Source organism: Sinocyclocheilus rhinocerous, unplaced genomic scaffold (assembly GCF_001515625.1).
Source record: "Sinocyclocheilus rhinocerous isolate Xijiao unplaced genomic scaffold, SAMN03320098_v1.1 scaffold153, whole genome shotgun sequence".
Taxonomy (NCBI): domain Eukaryota; kingdom Metazoa; phylum Chordata; class Actinopteri; order Cypriniformes; family Cyprinidae; genus Sinocyclocheilus; species Sinocyclocheilus rhinocerous.
Genome location: NW_015660878.1, coordinates 2199795 through 2220906, shown reverse-complemented (window position 1 = coordinate 2220906; position 21112 = coordinate 2199795). Strand labels below are relative to the sequence as shown.

Genomic DNA, 21112 nt, shown 5'->3' with positions numbered 1-21112 from the left:
ATATTTTAAAAAATATATAATAAATTACAATATGGTTAAATTCATGAAGTTTTCAATTTTACAACATTTATTAATTTATAAATATAATAATGTTCAATGTTAATTCAGAAAATATTAAATAATGTCAATTTATGCAACTTGAATGTTAAAAGTTCATTAGTAAATGTAGAAATTAATATTAACCTAGGCATATAAATAAATATAAATACAATAAAAATGCTTTTGTTCTTTGTTAGTACATAGCAAAGGCAATAACTAGTGTTTACTAATTGAAATTTATTTTAAAGTGTTACCAATATTTAAATTAATTATATTGTCACTCCTACTGTTATGCTGATTACAGTGATTAGTTGCATTTTTTGTAGGGGGTTGTGTCTATTTTTAACATATTCTTTTAGAGTAGGTTTGCAATCACTTGTTCCACAAAGATAAACTTGTTTTAAGATTTGTGTAATCAGCTAATATAGAGTTGGACAGACAGAGGGAACTGGAAATTTAAAGCTTTGCTAACACAAGCAGGCCAAAGTTACCATAACACTCTGTCTCAGAGCTGTAAATGTATAGGAATCCTCATTAGTTTTATCTTTTTATGAGGGTTGCCATTAGCTCGGACAAATGGTAAATGACTGTCTGGTGGTACTGTGTCATCAGGGGAATATGGGGCAGAGGTATTGATTGTGTTAAGGAGAGGATATGGCTCTGACGGGGCTGACGGCTCCAGTCTCTGCGGGGGGCTTGTTCCTCCAGCCTGGAGCTGCTCAAACTCTGGGGCAGAGCTTTAATCTCTACTAATCATATCTTAATACACACTACATCCCTCTGGCCCTCTTTCTTACACACACACTCACACTCGTACATGCTAGCAGTAGCTCTGAACTAATGGATTATCCCCCCTACTAAACCCAACCTGTCTATCTATCTATTTGATATTTTACGCAGAAAATATTCAGATTGTTATTCAGAGTATTGTTCAGAAATCTCTGTCTGTCTGTCTATCTATCTATCTATCTGATTGATAAATTATTCAGTATTCATATTGCTATTCAGAATATTTGAAAACCTGATTAAATTTTTCAGAACTATTCAGATTGTTATTCAGAATATTATTTATCTATCTATCTATCTATCTATCTATCTATCATCTGATTGATATATTATTCAGAAGTATTCATATTGCTATTCAGAATATTTGAAAATCAGATTAAATGATGATATATTATTCAGAACTATTCAGATTTTTATTCAGAATACTATTTATTAAAAATCTATCTAAATGACATCTATCTATCTATCTATCTATCTATCTATCTATCTATATCTGTCTGTCCATCCATTCAGAATATTCAAAAAATCTGATCGATAATATTCAGAATATTCAGAAATCTGTTCATCTATCTATCTATCTATCTATCCATTCAGAATATTGAAAAATCTGACTGAATGATATATATTATTCACAAATATTCAGATTGTTATTCAGAATATTATTCAGAAACTGTCCATCCATCCATTGTAGCATATGATATTATTGATAGAATATTAGTAATTAGTAATTATCCATTTCTAAAACAACATTCAGGCACACACACACACACTTATATTACCCTTAAATAATTCTTTCCTCAAAACAAAATACAGTGAATAAAAATGCAGATGCTTCCTGAGGTAGGGGATTTTTTCCCACCACCACCATCATCATCGTCACTTTCTTACATGGATGATGTTCTCACCATCACACATACCTCGGCACCAGACAGTGCGTAAGAGAGATGGACCCTAATCTCATTCCACTAATGCTCTCTTTACATTACAGACCGAGCTTTGTCTCGGCCATGCTCTTTCTTTCTCTCCTAACCAGGGATTATTCACTGAATCAGAGAGCGAGAGAGAGAGAGAGGAGGAGGTCGGTACAGAGGAGGGGGCCTGAAAAATGCTGTGTAACCCGACCCGGGCAGCCCATCTGGAGAAAGCCCACATGGACAGAGATTTCCCACAAAGCAATTACTGCAGCCAAAGTTTCGGCAGGAATCTGACACAATGTTCCTTTCTTCTCCAATATACGCATATTTGCTTTGGATTTTCTGACGCAGGCAGGTAAACAGCATGCAGGTGAACAGCACTAGCAGAGATACTGATAATAAACCAATGGAGAAACCAAGATATTGATAAAAAACCAATAGAGAAACCTATGTTTAATGGGATTTTGCAATGCATTTGGAAGGGTACCCAAAGTGAGGGCTGCAACCACTATAGTGGGTCAAAATGGTTCTTCAATGACCAATATTTAATATTTGACTGCATTGTTTTCTGTAATGCATAAAGATAAATTTTCTAACAAATTCATTTAGATTCAGTACCTCCTCAACAGAAGCATCCACCATCAAAAGAGTGTGATTGACACTAGGAATAATAACATTAAACTTCAATGATGGCTAATGTTTTCATATTGTCATTCATTCTGTATGAATAGATTGATGCAAAAGGAGATAAAGAGGACTTAATCCAGCAATCCTCTCCTCGCCTACATTAGCAGCCCCTGACCCAGATACAGGGTCGGCCTCTCCCTTTACCAAGCGACAAAACACAAGCTGTTTCACACAAATGCCAAACCACTGAGTTCTCCAAGAGCTGTGTTTCATACAGTCATTTTTTAATTTATTTTGAACATGAGACTTTGATTAGCAACCTATAATATGTATAATTCAATGCTCTATTTTGGCAGACACAGCCCAAAAAAGAGAAATAAGCCAGACCGATCCAACACAATGAGATTCACAATGGCACTAGAATGAAAACCAAGCATGGCTGACTAGTATCAGCGAACAACTTGGATCAATGACCGAAGCATTAGGAGCTTTGAGATTGTGGTGTGCAGTGGGGGAATATTTGAATTTCACCCCAACCAGCACTACTCACAGTCACTCACTCAGGGGGCGGAGCCTGTGACATCACTGAAACGCAGTTTCGAACCTGTGCTCTCAATTCTTCGGAGATTGATATCCATGCTTCACAGTGGAGATGTTCTCAGGTAGTAGTTGGCAAGTCTAGAACCACCGGATCTGACTTCCTCACCAGTGTGAGTTCTACCATTGCCAAATACCGTCGGAGAACCTTCGAGTTTTGTCCTTGAACTCCGTAGCAGAGGAGAAAAGGGCTGTTCTTTGCCACAACAGATATACAGTAATACAAATGAACTTTTATTTCATACTAAATATACTTAAAATGAAAAGAGATGAAAAATTATTAAAGGTCTTCATTGGGCCAGAAAAATGTCTCTTACTAGTACCCAATACACTCTTAAAAAAATAAAGTTCCAAAAGGAACTTTTTTATAGCAGTGCAATAGAAGAACCATTTTGGGCTCTCCAAAGAACCCTTATTTTTTTCTTAGTGTGAAGAATATTTTAATAATCTAAAAAACGTTTTTCCACTTTAAATACCCTTTTGTGCAATGGAAAGGTTAAATGTTTTTTGTGCAACCATTAATGCCAAATGATATCAAATACCAAAAAAACTTATTTTAGAGAGCATGTATGCATAAAATAGCCTCTAAAAAGTCAAAAAAATTCATCTGCACATCTTTTTAATCAGCAGAAACACAGCAAACTGTTTATGAAAAATGTTGCATTCATCGATGAAGACGCAGTTGCTTCCAAGAGGAGATGAATATCTGAATGTCTGTCCTCCAGTAATGACAGTTCGTGGCGTCTGATGCCGACAAACCATTTTAGTGTCATAATGCATCTGTGCAAATCATCTCTCTGCAAAAGCCATCGCAACTACTTCTTTTGGGGTTCAGCTGCAGTGACCGAAAGGAAAATGTCTTCATGAAGATACGAGATTATTGAACTTTTGGCTTTCCGCAGTAAAGGTCGCTTCTTATGTTACACTGGGCAGAAGGACTGAAAATAGAACATGACTGCCTAAGAGAGGATCAATCACGCCAATGGCCTGCTGTCTGTCCTTTGTGATCACATGATTTTTAGCAGCATTTCTGTCTTGTCCCATATTGGCACTACACATAATTGCTCAACGTATATATAAAAAAGCAAAAATGTGCTAGTGCCAAAACAGGCAAAGAAGAGGGACAAGAGCGCATCCGAGAGTTTTGAATCCGTACCCACGGAGAAGCAAACCGGATATCATGTGGTTCTTTCTCTGCTCTGTTTATGGCCCTTTGGTAATTCACTGATAGTGTGCTTTCACAGTGAATTCTACCAGTGCCATACACAGAACAGGAGTCTGTCAGCTTCACCCCTTTAAGAAACCTGCAGCCTCCAGCAACACCAATGAAAGAACGACAGAGCAGCGGGGAGGGGGTGTACGAGGGGAAGTGGGGGGAGATTGGGTTAAGGAGGTTGAGAAGAACCCTTCTTCCTAAAGGGAAAGAAAGAGAGAGACAGAGAGTGAGAAAGGAACGCAAAAGTGCATCATAGCAGATTCAGAGAGACAGCAAGCCAAGAATGCAGTACAGAATAACACGGTGTAATGATGAAAAAGTTAAATCAGTGGAAGCAAAGACTAGTTAGGACATTTGGCAGATGCTTTTTGGCTAAAAATTGCACTGTATTTCAAGATAAGATACTGTATTTCAGTTCACACATTTCCTGGGAATCGAACCCATGACCGTGGCAACCTTGGCTTTTCTATCACCAAGCTCTACTGTTTGAGGTGCCTTCAAAAAGGCTCTTCTAATTTATTTCAGTTATGGAGAATGAACACAAATAATTCCATTTTTGAAGGCATTTCAAAGCCTTCAAACTTTTCAGAGCTATTTCTTTTGTTGGAATATCATTGAGATTATAAAGGACACACTAGTGATTTTCCACATAGATAGATAGATAGATAGATCATTCATACTCATAATACTCTACTGAGGAAGGACTTGCATCTCCTTAAGAACGAAGAGTCTCTTCCTCGGATGAAATTGTCTTTAGATGATCTTCAGAGATTATCAAACAAAGTTCTGGATTTACACCAAAAGTATGATCCCTTTACGTTGAAATGCATGTCCAAGTATGATGGGGTGACATCACAAAAACATTTATGTCCTTCAAAACACAGCAGACAATTCCTAAGCAATAAAAGCCTGCAGAGATCCGTCAACATCATTCTGAACATCATCATAACCACTGTCTAAAGTGACACGAGAGACGCCATGTTGCTGGGTTCACTAGCCTTAAGCAAAAAACCCCACACTACATTATCAAACACACAGCACCCAAGAGAGCTTGCTGGTCTTGCAGATCTTCTGGTTACACGCCATCTGCTATAGAAGAAGCCACCAGACCTAGAGCACCCTCCTCCCCTATAGGCGAAGCCTGCAGCCCCACCCAGGAGGACCCAGGAACAGCCATTAGCTCCTGCTCCCTCTGCTCCTGCAGGAGATGGAGGCCAGATTGATTCCAGATCAAAAATGATGTTCTAAGTGATTTTTCAGACGCCCAAATGGCTCCCGGAGCAGGACTCCTCTTGCAATTTCCTGGAATAATCAATACCTCTAAAAAGCCAAGTTGAGAAGCCAGCATAGTCAGATTGGTCTGGTTGGTTCTGTTCCGCCCCCACCCCTGCATAATGAAAGAAAAAATTCTCATATGATAACATCATGACGACTTAATGGTCTATTTTTGCTGGCTGTCTTGGCACAAGGCATCATTAAGAACGAAAGTGCTCAAAACTAAATGTCATCACCTTCACAATTTCCCAAATCGTGAATACAAATGCGTGAAACCATATGGTGCCCATAAGGGCAAAACCATATAAAATTTTCAAAAGATCTACTTTAACAAATCATCCATATATGTTTATTTCCGTTCTGTAACTAAAGAAAATGGGCAAGGTTTATAGAAATAGAATAAATGAATAATGCACATATTTATACTGTAACAATGCAGATCATTATTATTATTATTATTATTATTTTTAAATCCAGACTCATTAAGTATTATGTTTTTTTTTCTAATTCAGGTCAATCCACAATAACTAAAAGACTAGTTAATTTGAGCCTGATAAAATTATAACCATTTTTATTTTTCGTTTAAAGTAACCTAATGCAGTGTCTTTGAACCCTACATGGCATTATGCCTGCACTGCGTCATATTCATGGCCGGTTGTTTTTGCGTCAAACAGATCCAGAGTTATCATCATTTTTATCATCATTAATAAGTTGCGTGTGGGTGCGTTGGTCACCTCTTGTTAACCTCGGCCTCAAAGCTCCCGGTTAATCGCATTTGTCTAATTAGCGAGCATCTCCTCGAACTTTAGTTATTTTAGGAAAGATTTGGCCAGAGCAGTTCAGTCTCCCCCAAAAGAACAACGCCCGGGGCGACTTGTGCTCTCAAGGTGATTGTATACAAAATAATCGTTGTAGATATCTCGTGGATTGTTTACCTGAAAATAAAAAAACGATTTTCTTTAGTAGAAAATATGAATACACTTCTTTTAATTTGAAATACTTATGTAGCCTAAATATGCTACATTAATTTTTTTAGGTATTTGATTCATGCATTTATATTTTTATGGTGAGGCGTGACAAACTGAAAATATCAAAAATGCACTTGCAAGTTACACTGCAAATACAATAATAAAATATTATAATAAATTGTGAAATGTAATTAGGTAATTGTTTGTGGGCTTAATGTTTGGCATCGTAGCAGAATCGTTGTCAGCGTCATTGTTTCCGTTTTTTATAGCATAACATCGTTGCATAATAAATGTAAGTTATTAATATAAATAACTCAGGCTTCTTGAGGTTGATTGTGAGTTACTTTGACTTTTTTCCACATGCAGTTACTAGCATAACGACATGTTCTTACTAAACAAATCTCTTTAAGCCTATGCAAACGACGCAGGGCAAACTGAAAAATCTAAAAGAAAATTGGGAGAATTAGGCTACATTTTGTTACATTTTGTTACAAAAGGTGTAGATGGGTGGATGACATGAAACACTTTTGGGAAGCTGACATGCCCTGCGGTCTGACATGCTGTAGGCTGCTCCATCTAAAAAACATTTTAAACTAAAATAATTAGGCTACTTATTCTTGTACCGCTATGACAGTACAGTGTTTTATTTTTTATTTTACAGAGTTTATTTTGAATTATTTGTACTTTTAAAACCATCAAATTTAAAAACTACAAATAAACGAATTAGTGAAGGCAAAAAAGTGTTTAAAACAGCATAAAGGCGACCAGTTACAACATACACGTTCCCTCAAATATCTAAATACATTTGAACGTAAAATAATGATGTTGATAAAAACGTTGCGTCAACCATCCAAATATCCAGCCCTATTTTTCCAGAGGGATGCTGTTAATGTAGCCTACTTCCACGCACGCTCCTTATTTTTGCATTGAGACTATTATCCTATGTAATAAATAACTAAAAAACATCAAATTCAATGTGTATTCATATGTTTTAGTAATAAATAAATAAAAATAAATAAATACAAATAGCCTAATTTGTGTTTCATAAAACCCGTAAAAATAAGCGTAGCCTATTCAAAGGTAAACACGCAGGGTAGCGTTTCAAAAAGAGGACAGTAAGTTAATTATATACAGTCTATTGAGTCTAAATTTTCCGTGTGATTTCAAATAATTATTCAAGAGCTTACCTGATGCGTGCGTCTCAAAATCCTAATGACTTTTTCAGACTCGGCTTCTTCCTTTAGTTTATTTTTGTACATTCACCAAGCTTTAAACACAACTAAAATCTAAAACCCGGTCTTATCGACCTGATTTGCACAGATTCGACGAACATCTGAGCGACTGCTATCAAAAACGACACGCAGAGCCTGCGCTGATTTAAACTCATTCGCTTCCACGAGTGAACACGGACTTATCAAGCTCTATCGCCGCATAATCGAGCATTTTTCAATGAGACAAAGAAGTCAAAGCGTCGTCACTGACTTCCTGAGTATCAAATAACGAATGCAGCCCAGTTTCCCCCCCACCCCTCTTACATATTCTCCCTCTCTCCCTTTTCCACCTGAAGAGTCGCTGTACCTGCGCAGCTCCAGGTGCTCAAACGACTCCCAGAATAATTTCGGCTTTTCTTTTCGTAACATGCAGACAAAATTAAACGCGTTGAAATGCACAGAAGGCAGCCCGCTTGTTTAGTCTGCAACCGTGAGGATTTGCCAATGGAAAGATAATTAGTTAAGCATTTTACCCCAGTGCCGAAGGAATAATCCAACCCTCCTCTTGTCTCCTGCATTTTACGATGTCACTAACTCAGGTGCTTTTTTCTGTCCTTTTAAGGTGGAGCTGACGGGAGGCGAGGCTCTCTGATTGAGCTCTGCTGCAGTCCGACCATACCGCTGTTGCTGCTTTAACATTACTTCATCTTCGGATTAAAAGATTTTCAAACCCGAATTATTCTGGAGACGGGTTTTAATTTTACCATACAAAAATGATGAAGCGAGCAGCTTTTTAATTGCAGCGACAGCATCTTATTTTTTCATAGTCTCGGGGAGTGTGGGAATTAATTTAAGATTTTCAAGGCGCTCGACTTTTTCAAATAATTCCTGTCAGTAGGATTTCGTCTTGCGCAACCTAAATTGTGCACAGTTAGCTAACCGTCAGCTAGCCTACCATAAAACCGTTTTAAACGATTTTGAATAGCCTATACATTTCTGATAACTCTACAACAACGAGATAAATAATGTCACTTGTATTTTTATATTACGTAGACTACTTATATTTTGTCAGCGGTAGCTGTTGCTATGGTTACCTCATCACGCGAATGTTTATTTAACGAATGCTGAGGAAATTCTAACTTTTTCTCGTTACTGAAACGTTGTTGAAACATATATACATGGCTACTTCTTTTTAAAAGGATTTTACACCCTTGCCCTCGTGGTATGACTTGAAGTCGTGATATATTCGTTTGGCAAAAATAGCTACAACATCCAATACTTTTTAAATTTCGTGTTCCATCACGCAACGCCGTGTTCGCCGTTTTAATTTAGAACTGTGTAGCATACATTTGACCCTGACACGGTGCATTTTGAACTTTATTTATCAGTGCTCTAATAGGCCTAAGTAATTTGAAAAACTATGCCCTCAACAAATTACAAATCTGAAAATACACTCTGAAAATAGTGCTTTAGAATATGATCTCTTTAATATGGCAATATTTTGTAATTTGTCCTTCTGTTTAGCAAGTGAGCCCACAGACTCCTACAAACAAACACATCTTTGGACCAAATGTGACGTGTTGTGTCTGTAGAGGGCCAAGACAGGTGTTTACCTGTATTACTGGCAGACAAAGAGGCTCTGTCTGCATAGAGAGAGAGAGATAGAGTGAGAGATAGAGAGAGACAGAGAGAGAGCAAAAGGGGGAATGAAAGAACTCAGCTGAAGGGAAAAAGCATCTTGAACCAGATTAAATTGGTTTGCTGGTCTAAATTCTGAGCTGGTCTAATCAAAGAGGATTGTCGACTGGTTTTAATGAGGTTTTGTGCACCTTTCAGTTCAGTTGATCCATCTGGAAGCTAAACCAGCTTAAGACCAGCTAGACCAGGCCAGGAGGCAGACTTGACCATCTTAAACTATCTAAAACCAGTTTAGCCTTTTTCCCCAAAACAATATTTCTATGATCATTAAAAAAAGAGAAAGAAACGAGAATGAAAGCAGCCTATATTCAGCAAAGCCTATCAATATGTGATAATGCATTGCCTTGGTTTAGGATTTTCTCCCTGTGTGTGTCCCGCAGGTCTTGGGTTTTGGGATCAGATGACATCATCCAGATGGCCTGTAATGAACAAGCATTCAAACGCACCATTTCATCTGCTCTATGCCTGCAGGCCCTACCAGCTACGAGCATCCTTTTACATAACGGTCCTCCTCAGTTAGCAGCCAGAATCCATCTTTGTGCTCAGCAAGTTGCTTGAATAGTTTAAAAAAATAACCTTAAATAGGACTGTATGCTGTTATATATTTTAAGTCTTTTTAATTCTGTCAATTTCGAATCTATCACTTCAGTCTATTATTATTAATAATAGGTTTAGGCCTACCATATGCCCCAATGTCAATTATTCACAGATCTATGATAACATTTTAGCAGTTTAAAAATAAAATGATCTCAAGTTAAAACTGGTATAAATGGTTACCCCATGCAGGCGTCCCTCCATCCTGGAAAGCATCAGGACCTCTTTAGAGCAGCCGCAGTGCAGTCGGTGCATCACACTCCAAGTGCTTCTACAGAGTCTGGAAGCAATGCTGTCCTCCATTGGGTCGCTCTTCGTATATATACCCATCCACGTTACCCTCAACCCCCGAGTCCACTTACCTGCTGTTGATAGTTGAAGCCTATACTGACACCTCAGTGGAAAAAAACGGCTCTATATTTTTAAATTATGCCAGTGGTGTTAGTCTGGCGGCTCTGGTTACATCTATTCAAACCGAATAGCCAGAGTGAAATCTATCCCAAGGGCTCTTTGTTGACCAGTCAGCCCTGGTTGAGTCGTCCCCTCACCCGTCCACTCTTCGTTCACCTGATTAACTTCTGGAAAAGTCGAAACACGAGCCACGGATCACCTGTATGAGGGAAGCTGAGTGAAGCTCTTGAATTTTTAAAATAGTCATTTCATTGCAGCTACCTGTCGGTCCATATGATGTTTAGAGCTCTCCCCACCTGCCAGGATGGGTATCAGGTGTAACCGGGCCACTCTTCTGGCACGACTGACGCCCCTCATCGAATGATACATGATACGGGCCGCGGAACAAAGAGCGTGCTGGAATAGTTTACAGATGACCAACGTAGCATTTGATGTATTGACAAACTCCCATCCACTGCATGAACCCCACCTGTTATATTATATATTAAATATTATACACTATAAGTATAATAAACTTATGAACACATGCTGAGGCAATGTGTCACCAACAGTTAAGTCACCGTTTGTGGTTTAGGTTTTATGATATGATATCCGGAATTATGATAAGAATTTGTAATTGGAATTATTAATATATAGACTCTAAAATATGTTTTAGTTGTAAAGCTAATTATTAGCCTTTTTGAGTTCTTAGTGCATTTTAAGGTCAGCATTACAATTAAAACAAAGGAATGTGTTAAAGTTCAAGCCTTTATTGTGGAAGCAATTTTTTTCATGGGAAAAAAAATGTTTATTTGAGAAAATGTATTTATTGATTTAATAATTTTTAAAATAATTTTTGAAAAATATTTTAAATGAATAAAGTATTCTCATTTGAATTATATAATTTATAATAATATAATATATTATATAATAATATAAATCTTTTACATTATCTATTCGTACATTTCAGTTTATGATATTAACAAGACTACATATTTGTATTTCTTTTCTATTTATATACGTTTTTTATTCATGTTGAAATTAAAAAAATGTTTATTACTATGCAGGTCTTAACTGCTTTCACAAAGAGATATATGATATTATTCAGTTGCAGTAAATATACTGCCTGCATTGCACTATACAGATTAAATCTTTATCTTAAATGATCACAAAAAAATGAATCCTGATGAGACAGAAATTTAATTCAATATGATCCATAAATTATAAATATTACAATGATATAATTGTTTTGAGCATATACACATTTAAAATACAGAAAGAGATAAAAGATCAACTGAAGACAATATTAACAATTTTTTTGGAGACAAAAGATTGTTTTATGGAGCCATTTCTGTCATTCATAATTTATTTGTAAACAAATAAATGCATGCATTACAGTTTCATTTCTGAAGAATATTTCACAGAATCACTTACACTTAAAAGCTTTAAAACAAGCTGCAAAGGACACAGGAAGAAGAATCTTCAATGCAGACTGTCAAAAAGCTCATTTTGATCATACAAGAGGGAATGATGGTTTGAAAATATATTGAGACGCTGTTAATAGACTGCATGAGGATGTAATATAATTAATATTGATCTGATATTGTTTGCTTCAGCTCTAAATGGCAAGAAACATTTCGGAAGATAACTTAGTATAAAAATGCTTATGCAATTCGATAGTAATTGGATTAATACAATTATGCAGTTATTTAGCATATTACAAAATACTGATATATTCAACTAATAGGCTACTAATATAAGATGTCGTTCTGCATGTCATCACCTTACCATCGGCAACATTCATTTTGACCAAGTCGGCATTATCAGTAGCCATGGAGACGGTGAGTCAGAGCATCTGCCATTTGTGTCTTTGTCTGAGGCGTTTTTAATCAGACGGTCATCCATTAATAACGGAGCTGGGCTGGTTTAGTAACCGAGTCCTCGACACGAGAGACGCTCATTGCGGTCAACATCCTTCGTCTCACATGTCAGCATCAGGATGCCATTTCACACAAAACGCACTCTGACATGAAAAAGAAAATAAATAAATAAGGCAGTAGTTCAGCTTCTGATCTTAGTTGTTTCTTACACTTATATTGTTATGTTTGATCGTACAATAACGCGGTCATATCAGCCATCGATTCGTGTTATATATGATGCTTCGTAAGACATACGATGATTCTTGGGTTCATGGTTATCTGGCAACTCATTTACTGATGAGAGTTCAAAAATGCAGGGAGCGTTAATTAATGCAATGGATATCAACTGAGGAATCATAACACAGCTGGAGTCCTTTTAAATAAGTCCTTCATTTTGCAGCACTTTGAACCCCTTTTTGTATATCGTTCCATAATTGCGTTTTCTGCGTATGCCATCTATCATTTCTTGCGATAACAAATACCAACACATTACCTCTAAGCTCTGTAGTCCGAAATTGTTTTAAGTGAAAATGATGGATACATTAACGAATATAAAAGAGTATCAAGCTTCTCCCGTGAGTTATGTGAACCGCTGGGACTGGTCACGTGACGGCAAACTCTGATTCCAGCCAATCACGGCGGCCGTCTGGGGCTGGGCATTACGTCATGTAGGCCTGTAGCCCTCTTTGACCATCGCACTGCAGATAAAGGCCTTTAAATATTTCATTGAGGAGCTCATGTTTCTCCAGCACTGGAGGTCATGCAGGGCTTTGGAAAGAAGCGGTATACGCGCTGTCCCGTTTCTGTCGGAGCTCGATGTCTCCTTCTCCTTGACTGTTTACGGACAGGTTCTGACTCAGTGGAAATGTTAATGGGGGAAAGACTGGTGGAAGAGTTACAGTGGAGTAAAGCAGGTGTGCTAAAAGCACAGAGAAATAGAAAAGGGAATGAAAATGTGGGAGGGTGAAGTAGAGCTACAGTTTGTATTCATTTAATTCCATCTCTTTCTAAAGCATGAGAGAACAAGAGAGGACAGATTGCTGCGTGACAGAGACATTTTGGTTGAAAAGATTAATTTGCCTTATGTTACTAAATTGTTTCCTCCCTTGTAAAACCAGTGACATCTTCTGCAGGCCACTAATGGTACTACAGTTGGATTACGATTCTACTTGTGTAGTTTGAGGGACACCTGGTGGTCAATGTTGAATTCTGCACATAAAATTGGAAATTTTATAATAAATATAAAATATAATATAATATAATATAATATCATTATATATAGCAATTCATAGGCCCACTTTATACATTGATATGGCCTGAATTATTACTGTGTTGTCTTTATGCTGTAATCTATAAAGTCTATTTTTGGAATCAAATGAAGAGGCTTTTTGGTGGACTTGGAATAATTTAAAAATATTTATTTGACTTCAATGTATAATATTCTCCTCTTGGCCACTTTGATAACATGACTGTCATCTAGTGGTGGTACAGAGTAACAACAACATGCAAATAAATGATAAGGCTGTCTGTGGGAATGTTTGTATTGAGTAAGTAGCCCTTGAGGCTTTCCAATTTACCCACTTATCGTATTGGAATTGTGGCTGGCATTCAGAATATTTTTGAATGTTTTTAATATACATTCAAGTATAGCATATGGGAATATCATTTGGGTCATTCCTGCAGTATCATTTAAGCTTTGAATTTTTTTTTTTTTTTTTTAATGTGTGGTAATTTAAGTATTTTTTTTATTAAAGAATATAGAGGAAATATGCTCTAGTCAACCCCATGGCTATATTTAAATAGGTAGACTATATGATCATGCTTATTTCTGTATTGGGTAAAACGTCAAGTGAAATAGACCAGTATAATATAATTCATAGACCAATATAATTCATCAAACTGATTTATAATATTTAACTGATGTTTGTGCTGTTATTTTCGCACCAAAAGTCATGTCACTTCCTGGAAGATGGCGTCATGAGCAACTGTCTTTGATCATTAAAGGAACATTACAGGGTTTCTACCAGAGTAGAGCAAATCAAACTGAAGACAGTAAAATATTCACACAAATTACCAATTAAAACAAAATCTTAAGAGAAGATGCTTTTATTTTCACGTTTTATTTCTTAATAAATAAAACGTTTTGAAAATAATTATTGAATTTTATTGCGTTTTATTTAGCAACCAAACAAGGACGTGAACATGACAAAGGAACATACTTATTTAATATTCATCCCATGTTCATTTACTTGTGATATTGTCATAAAATGTAGTTATTTTTTGTGAGTTTAACATTTGTGTTTAACATTTTACCCAATGTATTAAGCCTATAGGATGGGGACACTAAAATGTCTTGAATACAAATATAGAAACCAAACAAGGACATGAACATGACAAAAAAGGAAACATTCACTTTGAATTCACCCCATGTTTATTTAATTGTGATACAATTTTTAAAAATGTATTTAACATTTTACCCAATATACTGTATTAAGATATATAGAGTGAATTCAGGTAAAGTGGGCCACAGTTAGTTAAACTTGTAATTTAAATACTCAGATGTTTTTTTCTTGTCTTTTCTTTAATGTCTTTGTTAACTTTAAAGTTATAGTTCACCCTAAATGAAAATTCTGTCATCATTCATTTATTTATTAATGTTGTTCCAAACCTGTGAGTTTCTTTCTTCTGTTGAACATAAAATATTTTTTGATGGTAGCCATCGACTTCCATAGTATGGTGAATTTTAAGGTCAAGCTATAATTTTTACTTTTGAATTCAATTCATATAATGTTATTTGGAAGATATATACCAATAAATATTTTGAGATCATGCACTCCAGACGAATATTTTTTTTTCAGGTCCAGCTGGTCAGGTAAAGTGAGTCATCTCTGAATTCATCAAAAAAGAAAATCCTGTATCTTAATTAGAAATGACAGAAACACATTTATTTACTTATTTAGCCACTAAAATGTTCCGAATAAAAAAACTGACCAGTTTTTCACAGAAAACAAAGATCCAAAGCAGTTTACACATATTTAATATTTTATTAAAAAAGAAGTTATTACAGTTTACTGTACACAGCTATTTATGAGATTATAATCCTATAGATAAAGAGCATTTGTCCTTTGTGACAGGCATGCCCACTTCACAATGCAAAAGAAAAAAAGAATGGCAAAAATAGAGTGTAAGATTAATGGATAAGGAAATAAAAGGGGCAAATTACCATAATACCTGGGATAAACAAAATGTAAAAGAAAAAAAAAGGTGTTATTTTTCTTTTTTTTAATCAGCGTATCACACACTAGGTACTAGATACAGATACTATTAAAAAAAACATGCTGTGTGCCCACATAAGCCCCATGTCTGAGCACCCTCTTGAAGCACAGGTATAGGGACTAAAGGAGTGGACAGCCAGAACCGAACTAGACTGGACTCTACACCAGACGCATGCAAAGTGCACTGGAGAGTTCAACACAAATGCAGGAGACGCGATGCCATTGGCTGAGAGGGCCAGCAGGGGGAGCCTCTGAGGCCACGGCCGCAGCCGGAAGACAGATCTCTTCTTCCTCTCTCTCAGGTAAACAAACAGCTGGAGACCACAACATTAATAACTGCTATCCCCTGGATGTGCGCGTGTGTAAACACTGGGGGCTTATGGGTGCAAAACACAAAGGACACACTGTAATAATTTATTTCACCCCACCCACTAAAAAAAATAAAATAATAATAACTCCCTTCAATCCCAAACACATTTTTTTAGCATGTATTACCTGCTCCAGATGGGCATCTCTGTTATTCACATGGGGGGAAAAAACAGGAATCCAAAAAGTTGTAAATAAATTCTCACAAAAAAGTAGAATTTCTAATTATAATGGAAGCACACTTATACATGTTTATTTGAGATTCTCAGACTCTTTAGTCATTTTACTCTGACAAGAGTTTAAAACAAAAGGAAAAATGTATAATTCAAACTAATTGTCCATATTTTGTCTCTCATATTAAAGTCCAGGGATAAAAAATGAAGCAGAAATGAAATAGAGAAGCTGAGTTTGTCTTGTTTGTCGGGGGTGCTTGTTGCTAGGCATGGCAAAATGTTTACCATAGCAACCAAACCGCAGCCGAGAAGCATTTTCTTCCATAAATGTCTGAAAGATGTGAAACAAAGCCGCCTCTAAAAGTATGCAGTCTCTCTCCTTGTAAGATAACCTCTTCTTAATACAATACTGCATATAAGTGGTGTTTTTCTTCTTTTTCTTGAAAATATGAACAGATTTAGACTCAAAACTGAGACACTTTTCTTTTTTCCATTGCACAACTTGGCCAATTCTTGACTCGGGCTATAACAACATCAAATGTTTAGCCCATAAAACATCAATTTAATAAGAAAAGAAAAGTTGAGAACGTAAAAAGCCACTCCACGGGGAAAAAACAAAAAACATAGGCAGCTCTTGTTCAAATCACACGAGCCGAACTGAAACACGTCCCCTTATGCCATTCCGTCGGGGTCGATATCCGGTTTTCTCTACACTTCAACCCCGTTTCATTTACATTTTGGACGATGAATGAATCTGCAAGTGCATTCAGAATGCAAGATTTGTGAGAATACTGCAAAAACACACACACACACACACAAACTAAATATGATTCTTCATGGTACCAACATGCCACTGATGATATTTGCAGATGTTGAAATTCAAAAGCTCTTTATACAGAAGACATCTGCCCGTTTCCACACCGTCACGGCGAACACTCACCCTGTTACTCCTAAAACCACAAGTCGTTCCAAGGCAGATCTTACCAAATGGGATCCTTCGGATAATATCTGTATTCGGACAAGCAGGTTACAAAACCTAAATCCATATGAACATCTAATTTTGATTTCACCACCCAGTAAAACTAACTAGATCTACATGAGGTCAAACAACAGCTATCATAGTTATGCACAAGCAATAGGAAAAGATGATGAACACTACAAATGTTAGTAAAAATCTTTTTTTTTTGTCTCTTTTCTCTTTAAGGTTTCTTCTAGGCTAGACCAACAAAGTCCTACACGACCACTTCCAAATGTACAAAAAAAGATACTCGTAAATAGGGAGAGGGTGCGAGACAGAAAGAGGAAGAAGACAAACACTCTGTGCATACATTGTTGGTACAAAATAAAAGATTTGTGCTCTGTAAAGCAGGATAGTCACTTCCTGGTCGTTTTGTGAAGGTCACTGTGGAAGCGTAGAGCCATGTTTGGTGGTGTGGGGCTTCCACAACAAGGGAACAAATGCCAGAAACATCGAGCTAGTGGAAAAGTTGAGCTTCGGTGTGCTAGCCTCTACATCTACATCCTCTTTAAAAAGACGCTCGAGGAACTTAAAGGGAGTCGCATTGAGATTTTCCGCTGGCACTGTATCATGGGCTTGATCGGTGAGCGGCATTCTGTAAAATCCTGATGATTGCTTTAACGTACAGCGTGGAAACGTTCCCAAATAAAAAGAAGAGAGTTCCTCTCTTGAGCGCTTTTATCTTATAACAGCTGTTTAAAGAGAAAACAAACAAATGAAAAGTCAAATAAGGGGGACAACCAGGGAAGCAACGATTATTCAAAATGACTTGCGTTGGGAAGGTGGATGGAAGTAATGAGGCAAAACGTGTCCGATCCAACTGCAACAACTCCACCTGAGGACCGTCCTGGCAAAAGGTCTAAGCCGAGGGGATTCATGTATCAGAGCATCACGGACACAACTCTCAGTACGTTAGTAACATCACAAGGGGACCAAAAAAAAAAAAGGGCACCCCCCGTTTAAATACAGCCTCTGTCCGGTCAGTCTGCGTCGGAAAAGGTGGATTAGGGAGGCGATGACATGCATTCCAGCTACGCAGCTACCAACGTTGAATCAAGGGGGAAAACTACAAGCCTTTCTTTTGTTGGGGTGAAGGAGAGAGCGAGTGAGAGAGTGAAAGAGAGAAAAAAGGGGGGAAAAAACAACCACCAAGTAGTAGAGATAGAACACCTAGAGAGGGTGCCGTATTCATCATCAACGCTAGATATCCATAAAAATCCTGGTTTAGTAATAATAACGATAAAAAAAAAAATCACCTTGTTTAAATATGAATCTTTTATAGTCTGCTTCGCATGGTTAGGAAATAATATAGTCTCTGTGGTAAAGGGGAGAAACTGTCACCCTTAACTACAACTCCATGTCCTGAGCTTCGTCCTCTGAAAAGTCAGACATGGAGCTTTCTGAAGAGGAGTCGCCCGCTCCTTCCTCCTGCTCCTTCAGAGCCTCCTCTGTTGCATATTTCTGGATGTATTCTGAATAGAAACGGGGATAGAAAGAGATGGATGGGAAAAATATGTTAGACAAATATTTCACTACAAACAATGTATATAGGCAATTAACTTGATTCATTATGTTTAATTGTACGCTAAAACAGTGCAATGTTTAAAAAAAAAAACTAAAATGATGTTTATTACACTTTTGTATCACTAAATTAAGAAATATATATATATATATATATATATATATATATATATAGGCCTACCTACGTTTACACTATCACTCAAAACTTTGGGGTTGGTAAGATTTAAATTTTGTGCTTTTTTTATTTTTTTAACAAATGCTCACCAAGGCTGCATTTATTTGATGAAAAAAATAAATAAATAAAAACGGTAATACTGTGAAATATTTTTACAATTTAGAATTTGAAATGTAATTTATTCCTGTGGTGACAAATATTAATTTTTAGCAGCGATTACTCCAGTCTTGAGTGTCACATGATCCTTCAGAAATCATTCTAATATGCTGATTTGGTGCTCAAGAAACATGCATTATTATTATCAATGTTGAAAACCGTTGTGCTGCTCAATACAGAAAAGCATTTATTTGAAATAGAAAACTTTATAAACATCTTTACTGTCACATTTGATTAATTTAATGCATCCTTGCTGAATAAAAGTATTGATTTCTTAAAGAAAAACAAACTTACTGACTCATCTTTGCAATGCAAACAATTTGTTGAATCAGATAGAATGAGTCATAAGACAGGAAAGTGTCATGGAACTAACATTCACGCTTTTGCAAACAGTTGCCTAGTAAAAAGCATTGAAATGACAACATATCCAGCATGTTGCTTAAAAATACTATGAAATACATACACTGTTATTTGGATTTTTTAATATTAAAAGTCTTAAATTTTGGCAGAAACAGAATTTAAATGTCATGACTGATATAACATTTACTTTATACTTTTCGTTGGATTGGAAGGTCAGGCTGGGGTCAAGCAGAGCAGCTTTCAGCAAATAACATAGATCATTTATATGTATAGAACATTTGCATACTGTGCACAGTATACATACTGCAAAAAGTATACTGCTAGTATACTATTCCAAACATACCCTTAACACACATATTTTTTTTAGAGCAGAAGACATCGTAAAACTGTGACGTGAAACATGGTGACAGATATAAACCCAGAGGCCAGATGGAGGTTCTTCAAATCACCTTTGATTTTCTGTTTGTAGTCCTCTGGCCGGTGTAGGTACATGGCTGCGGCGTCCCCGTTCAGAGGGTCGATGGGGTTCGGGTAGGCCAGCAACTGTGGCAAAAACGACTCAAAGATATTGGTGAGATCTGAGAGGAGAGAGAAAGAGAGGAAGTAGCCTTTAATATTGGAGCAGAGCAAAAGTCTTATGAGCCCTACGTGCAGCACAAAATGGAGGATTTGTGTTGAGTGACATGATTATGGCCTAATCTCCCTTTCGGTGTGGGGGCTGTGGACATAGATCTCTCTCTTTCTCTCTCTGTCTTTCTCCTTTTCTCTCATAGCCAGTACTGTATGTTCTAGCTGTCACTCTATTACACAAACACAACCTGGTCAATGGCACAAAAGCAGCCGAGTACATCTAAACCAAATACGAGAATATACAGTCAGCCCGTCATTATCACAAAATAAATCCCTGATGATCAGGAGGCACATATAAAAAAAAATAAAAATAAAAAACATTTTTATGGGTTTATTATGTGGGGGAAAAAGACCACAGGGTGATACAAAAATAAAATACAAATAAAAAAATATATATCCAACTTAAAAGAATTTAAACAACTTACAAATTTATTAACAACCAATAAATTTATATACAACTATTCAAACACAAAACAAACCAATCAGAATCAAGTATTTCCAAATATCATCATCAAATCTATGCAGCAAACAAACTCAATTACACTACTGCATAAAAGATAAAGTAACCATATAGTAAAATTGTAATTGTTGTATTATTATAAAGACAAAAACAGACAGACATCTGCAAAAAGACAGACAGCGGTGTTGTGAATGATAACTGGCGGGATGAGGCCGCTTAAGTGTGGTTGTTTAGGGGAGCTGATGCTGTTTTCTGACCTTGCAGGTATTATCTCATTCATGAGGCTAAGAGGATTACAGTGCACCGCGATCCTGTCTAAGGGGCCGGAGACTTTATTCTACTCCTCAGGCAGCATCAGTGCAAGTTAGGGATGTAACGATTAACGCCAGCCGGTTGAAAATCGATTTAAATATGTAACGATTCAAATCGGTTGAGATGCTAAACAAATCGCGATTCAATTAGGGGTAGGAGTTTATATGAATGCATGTCTGAGGGGAACTTACTGTCTTTAGAAAAGTTTAGATGGTATTTTCTCTTTTCATCTTGCCTCTGTATAATGCATATTAAAGTTCATAAGTGCAGCACAGCTTTTTACAGCGGAAACCAAGGAAACTCTTTACGCGCCACCTGCTGGCAGAGAGTGAATCTGCGTCTCATTCAGCTCGTCTGCTGTTTCATGCAGATATTTTTATTTATAGTTTCACAAAACTGAAGTCAAACCATTCTGTTTTTGCTTCAAATTTC

The 21112-nt window shown here is 36.7% G+C and overlaps 1 protein-coding gene across 1 annotated transcript in view; it reads right to left on the bottom strand.

Moving 5' to 3' along the window:
* Window positions 1–15510: 15510 nt before the first annotated feature.
* Window positions 15511–21112, bottom strand: part of LOC107725612 (ubiquitin-conjugating enzyme E2 H) — a 28248-nt gene continuing 22646 nt past the window's right edge. The window contains exons 6-7 of the mRNA XM_016534938.1: window positions 19728–19856; window positions 15511–18538 (exon numbers count right to left, since the gene is read on the bottom strand). Coding sequence (XP_016390424.1) covers window positions 18414–18538; window positions 19728–19856 — 254 coding nt within the window. The 3' untranslated portion in view covers window positions 15511–18413. The remainder of the gene's footprint in view (window positions 18539–19727; window positions 19857–21112) is intronic.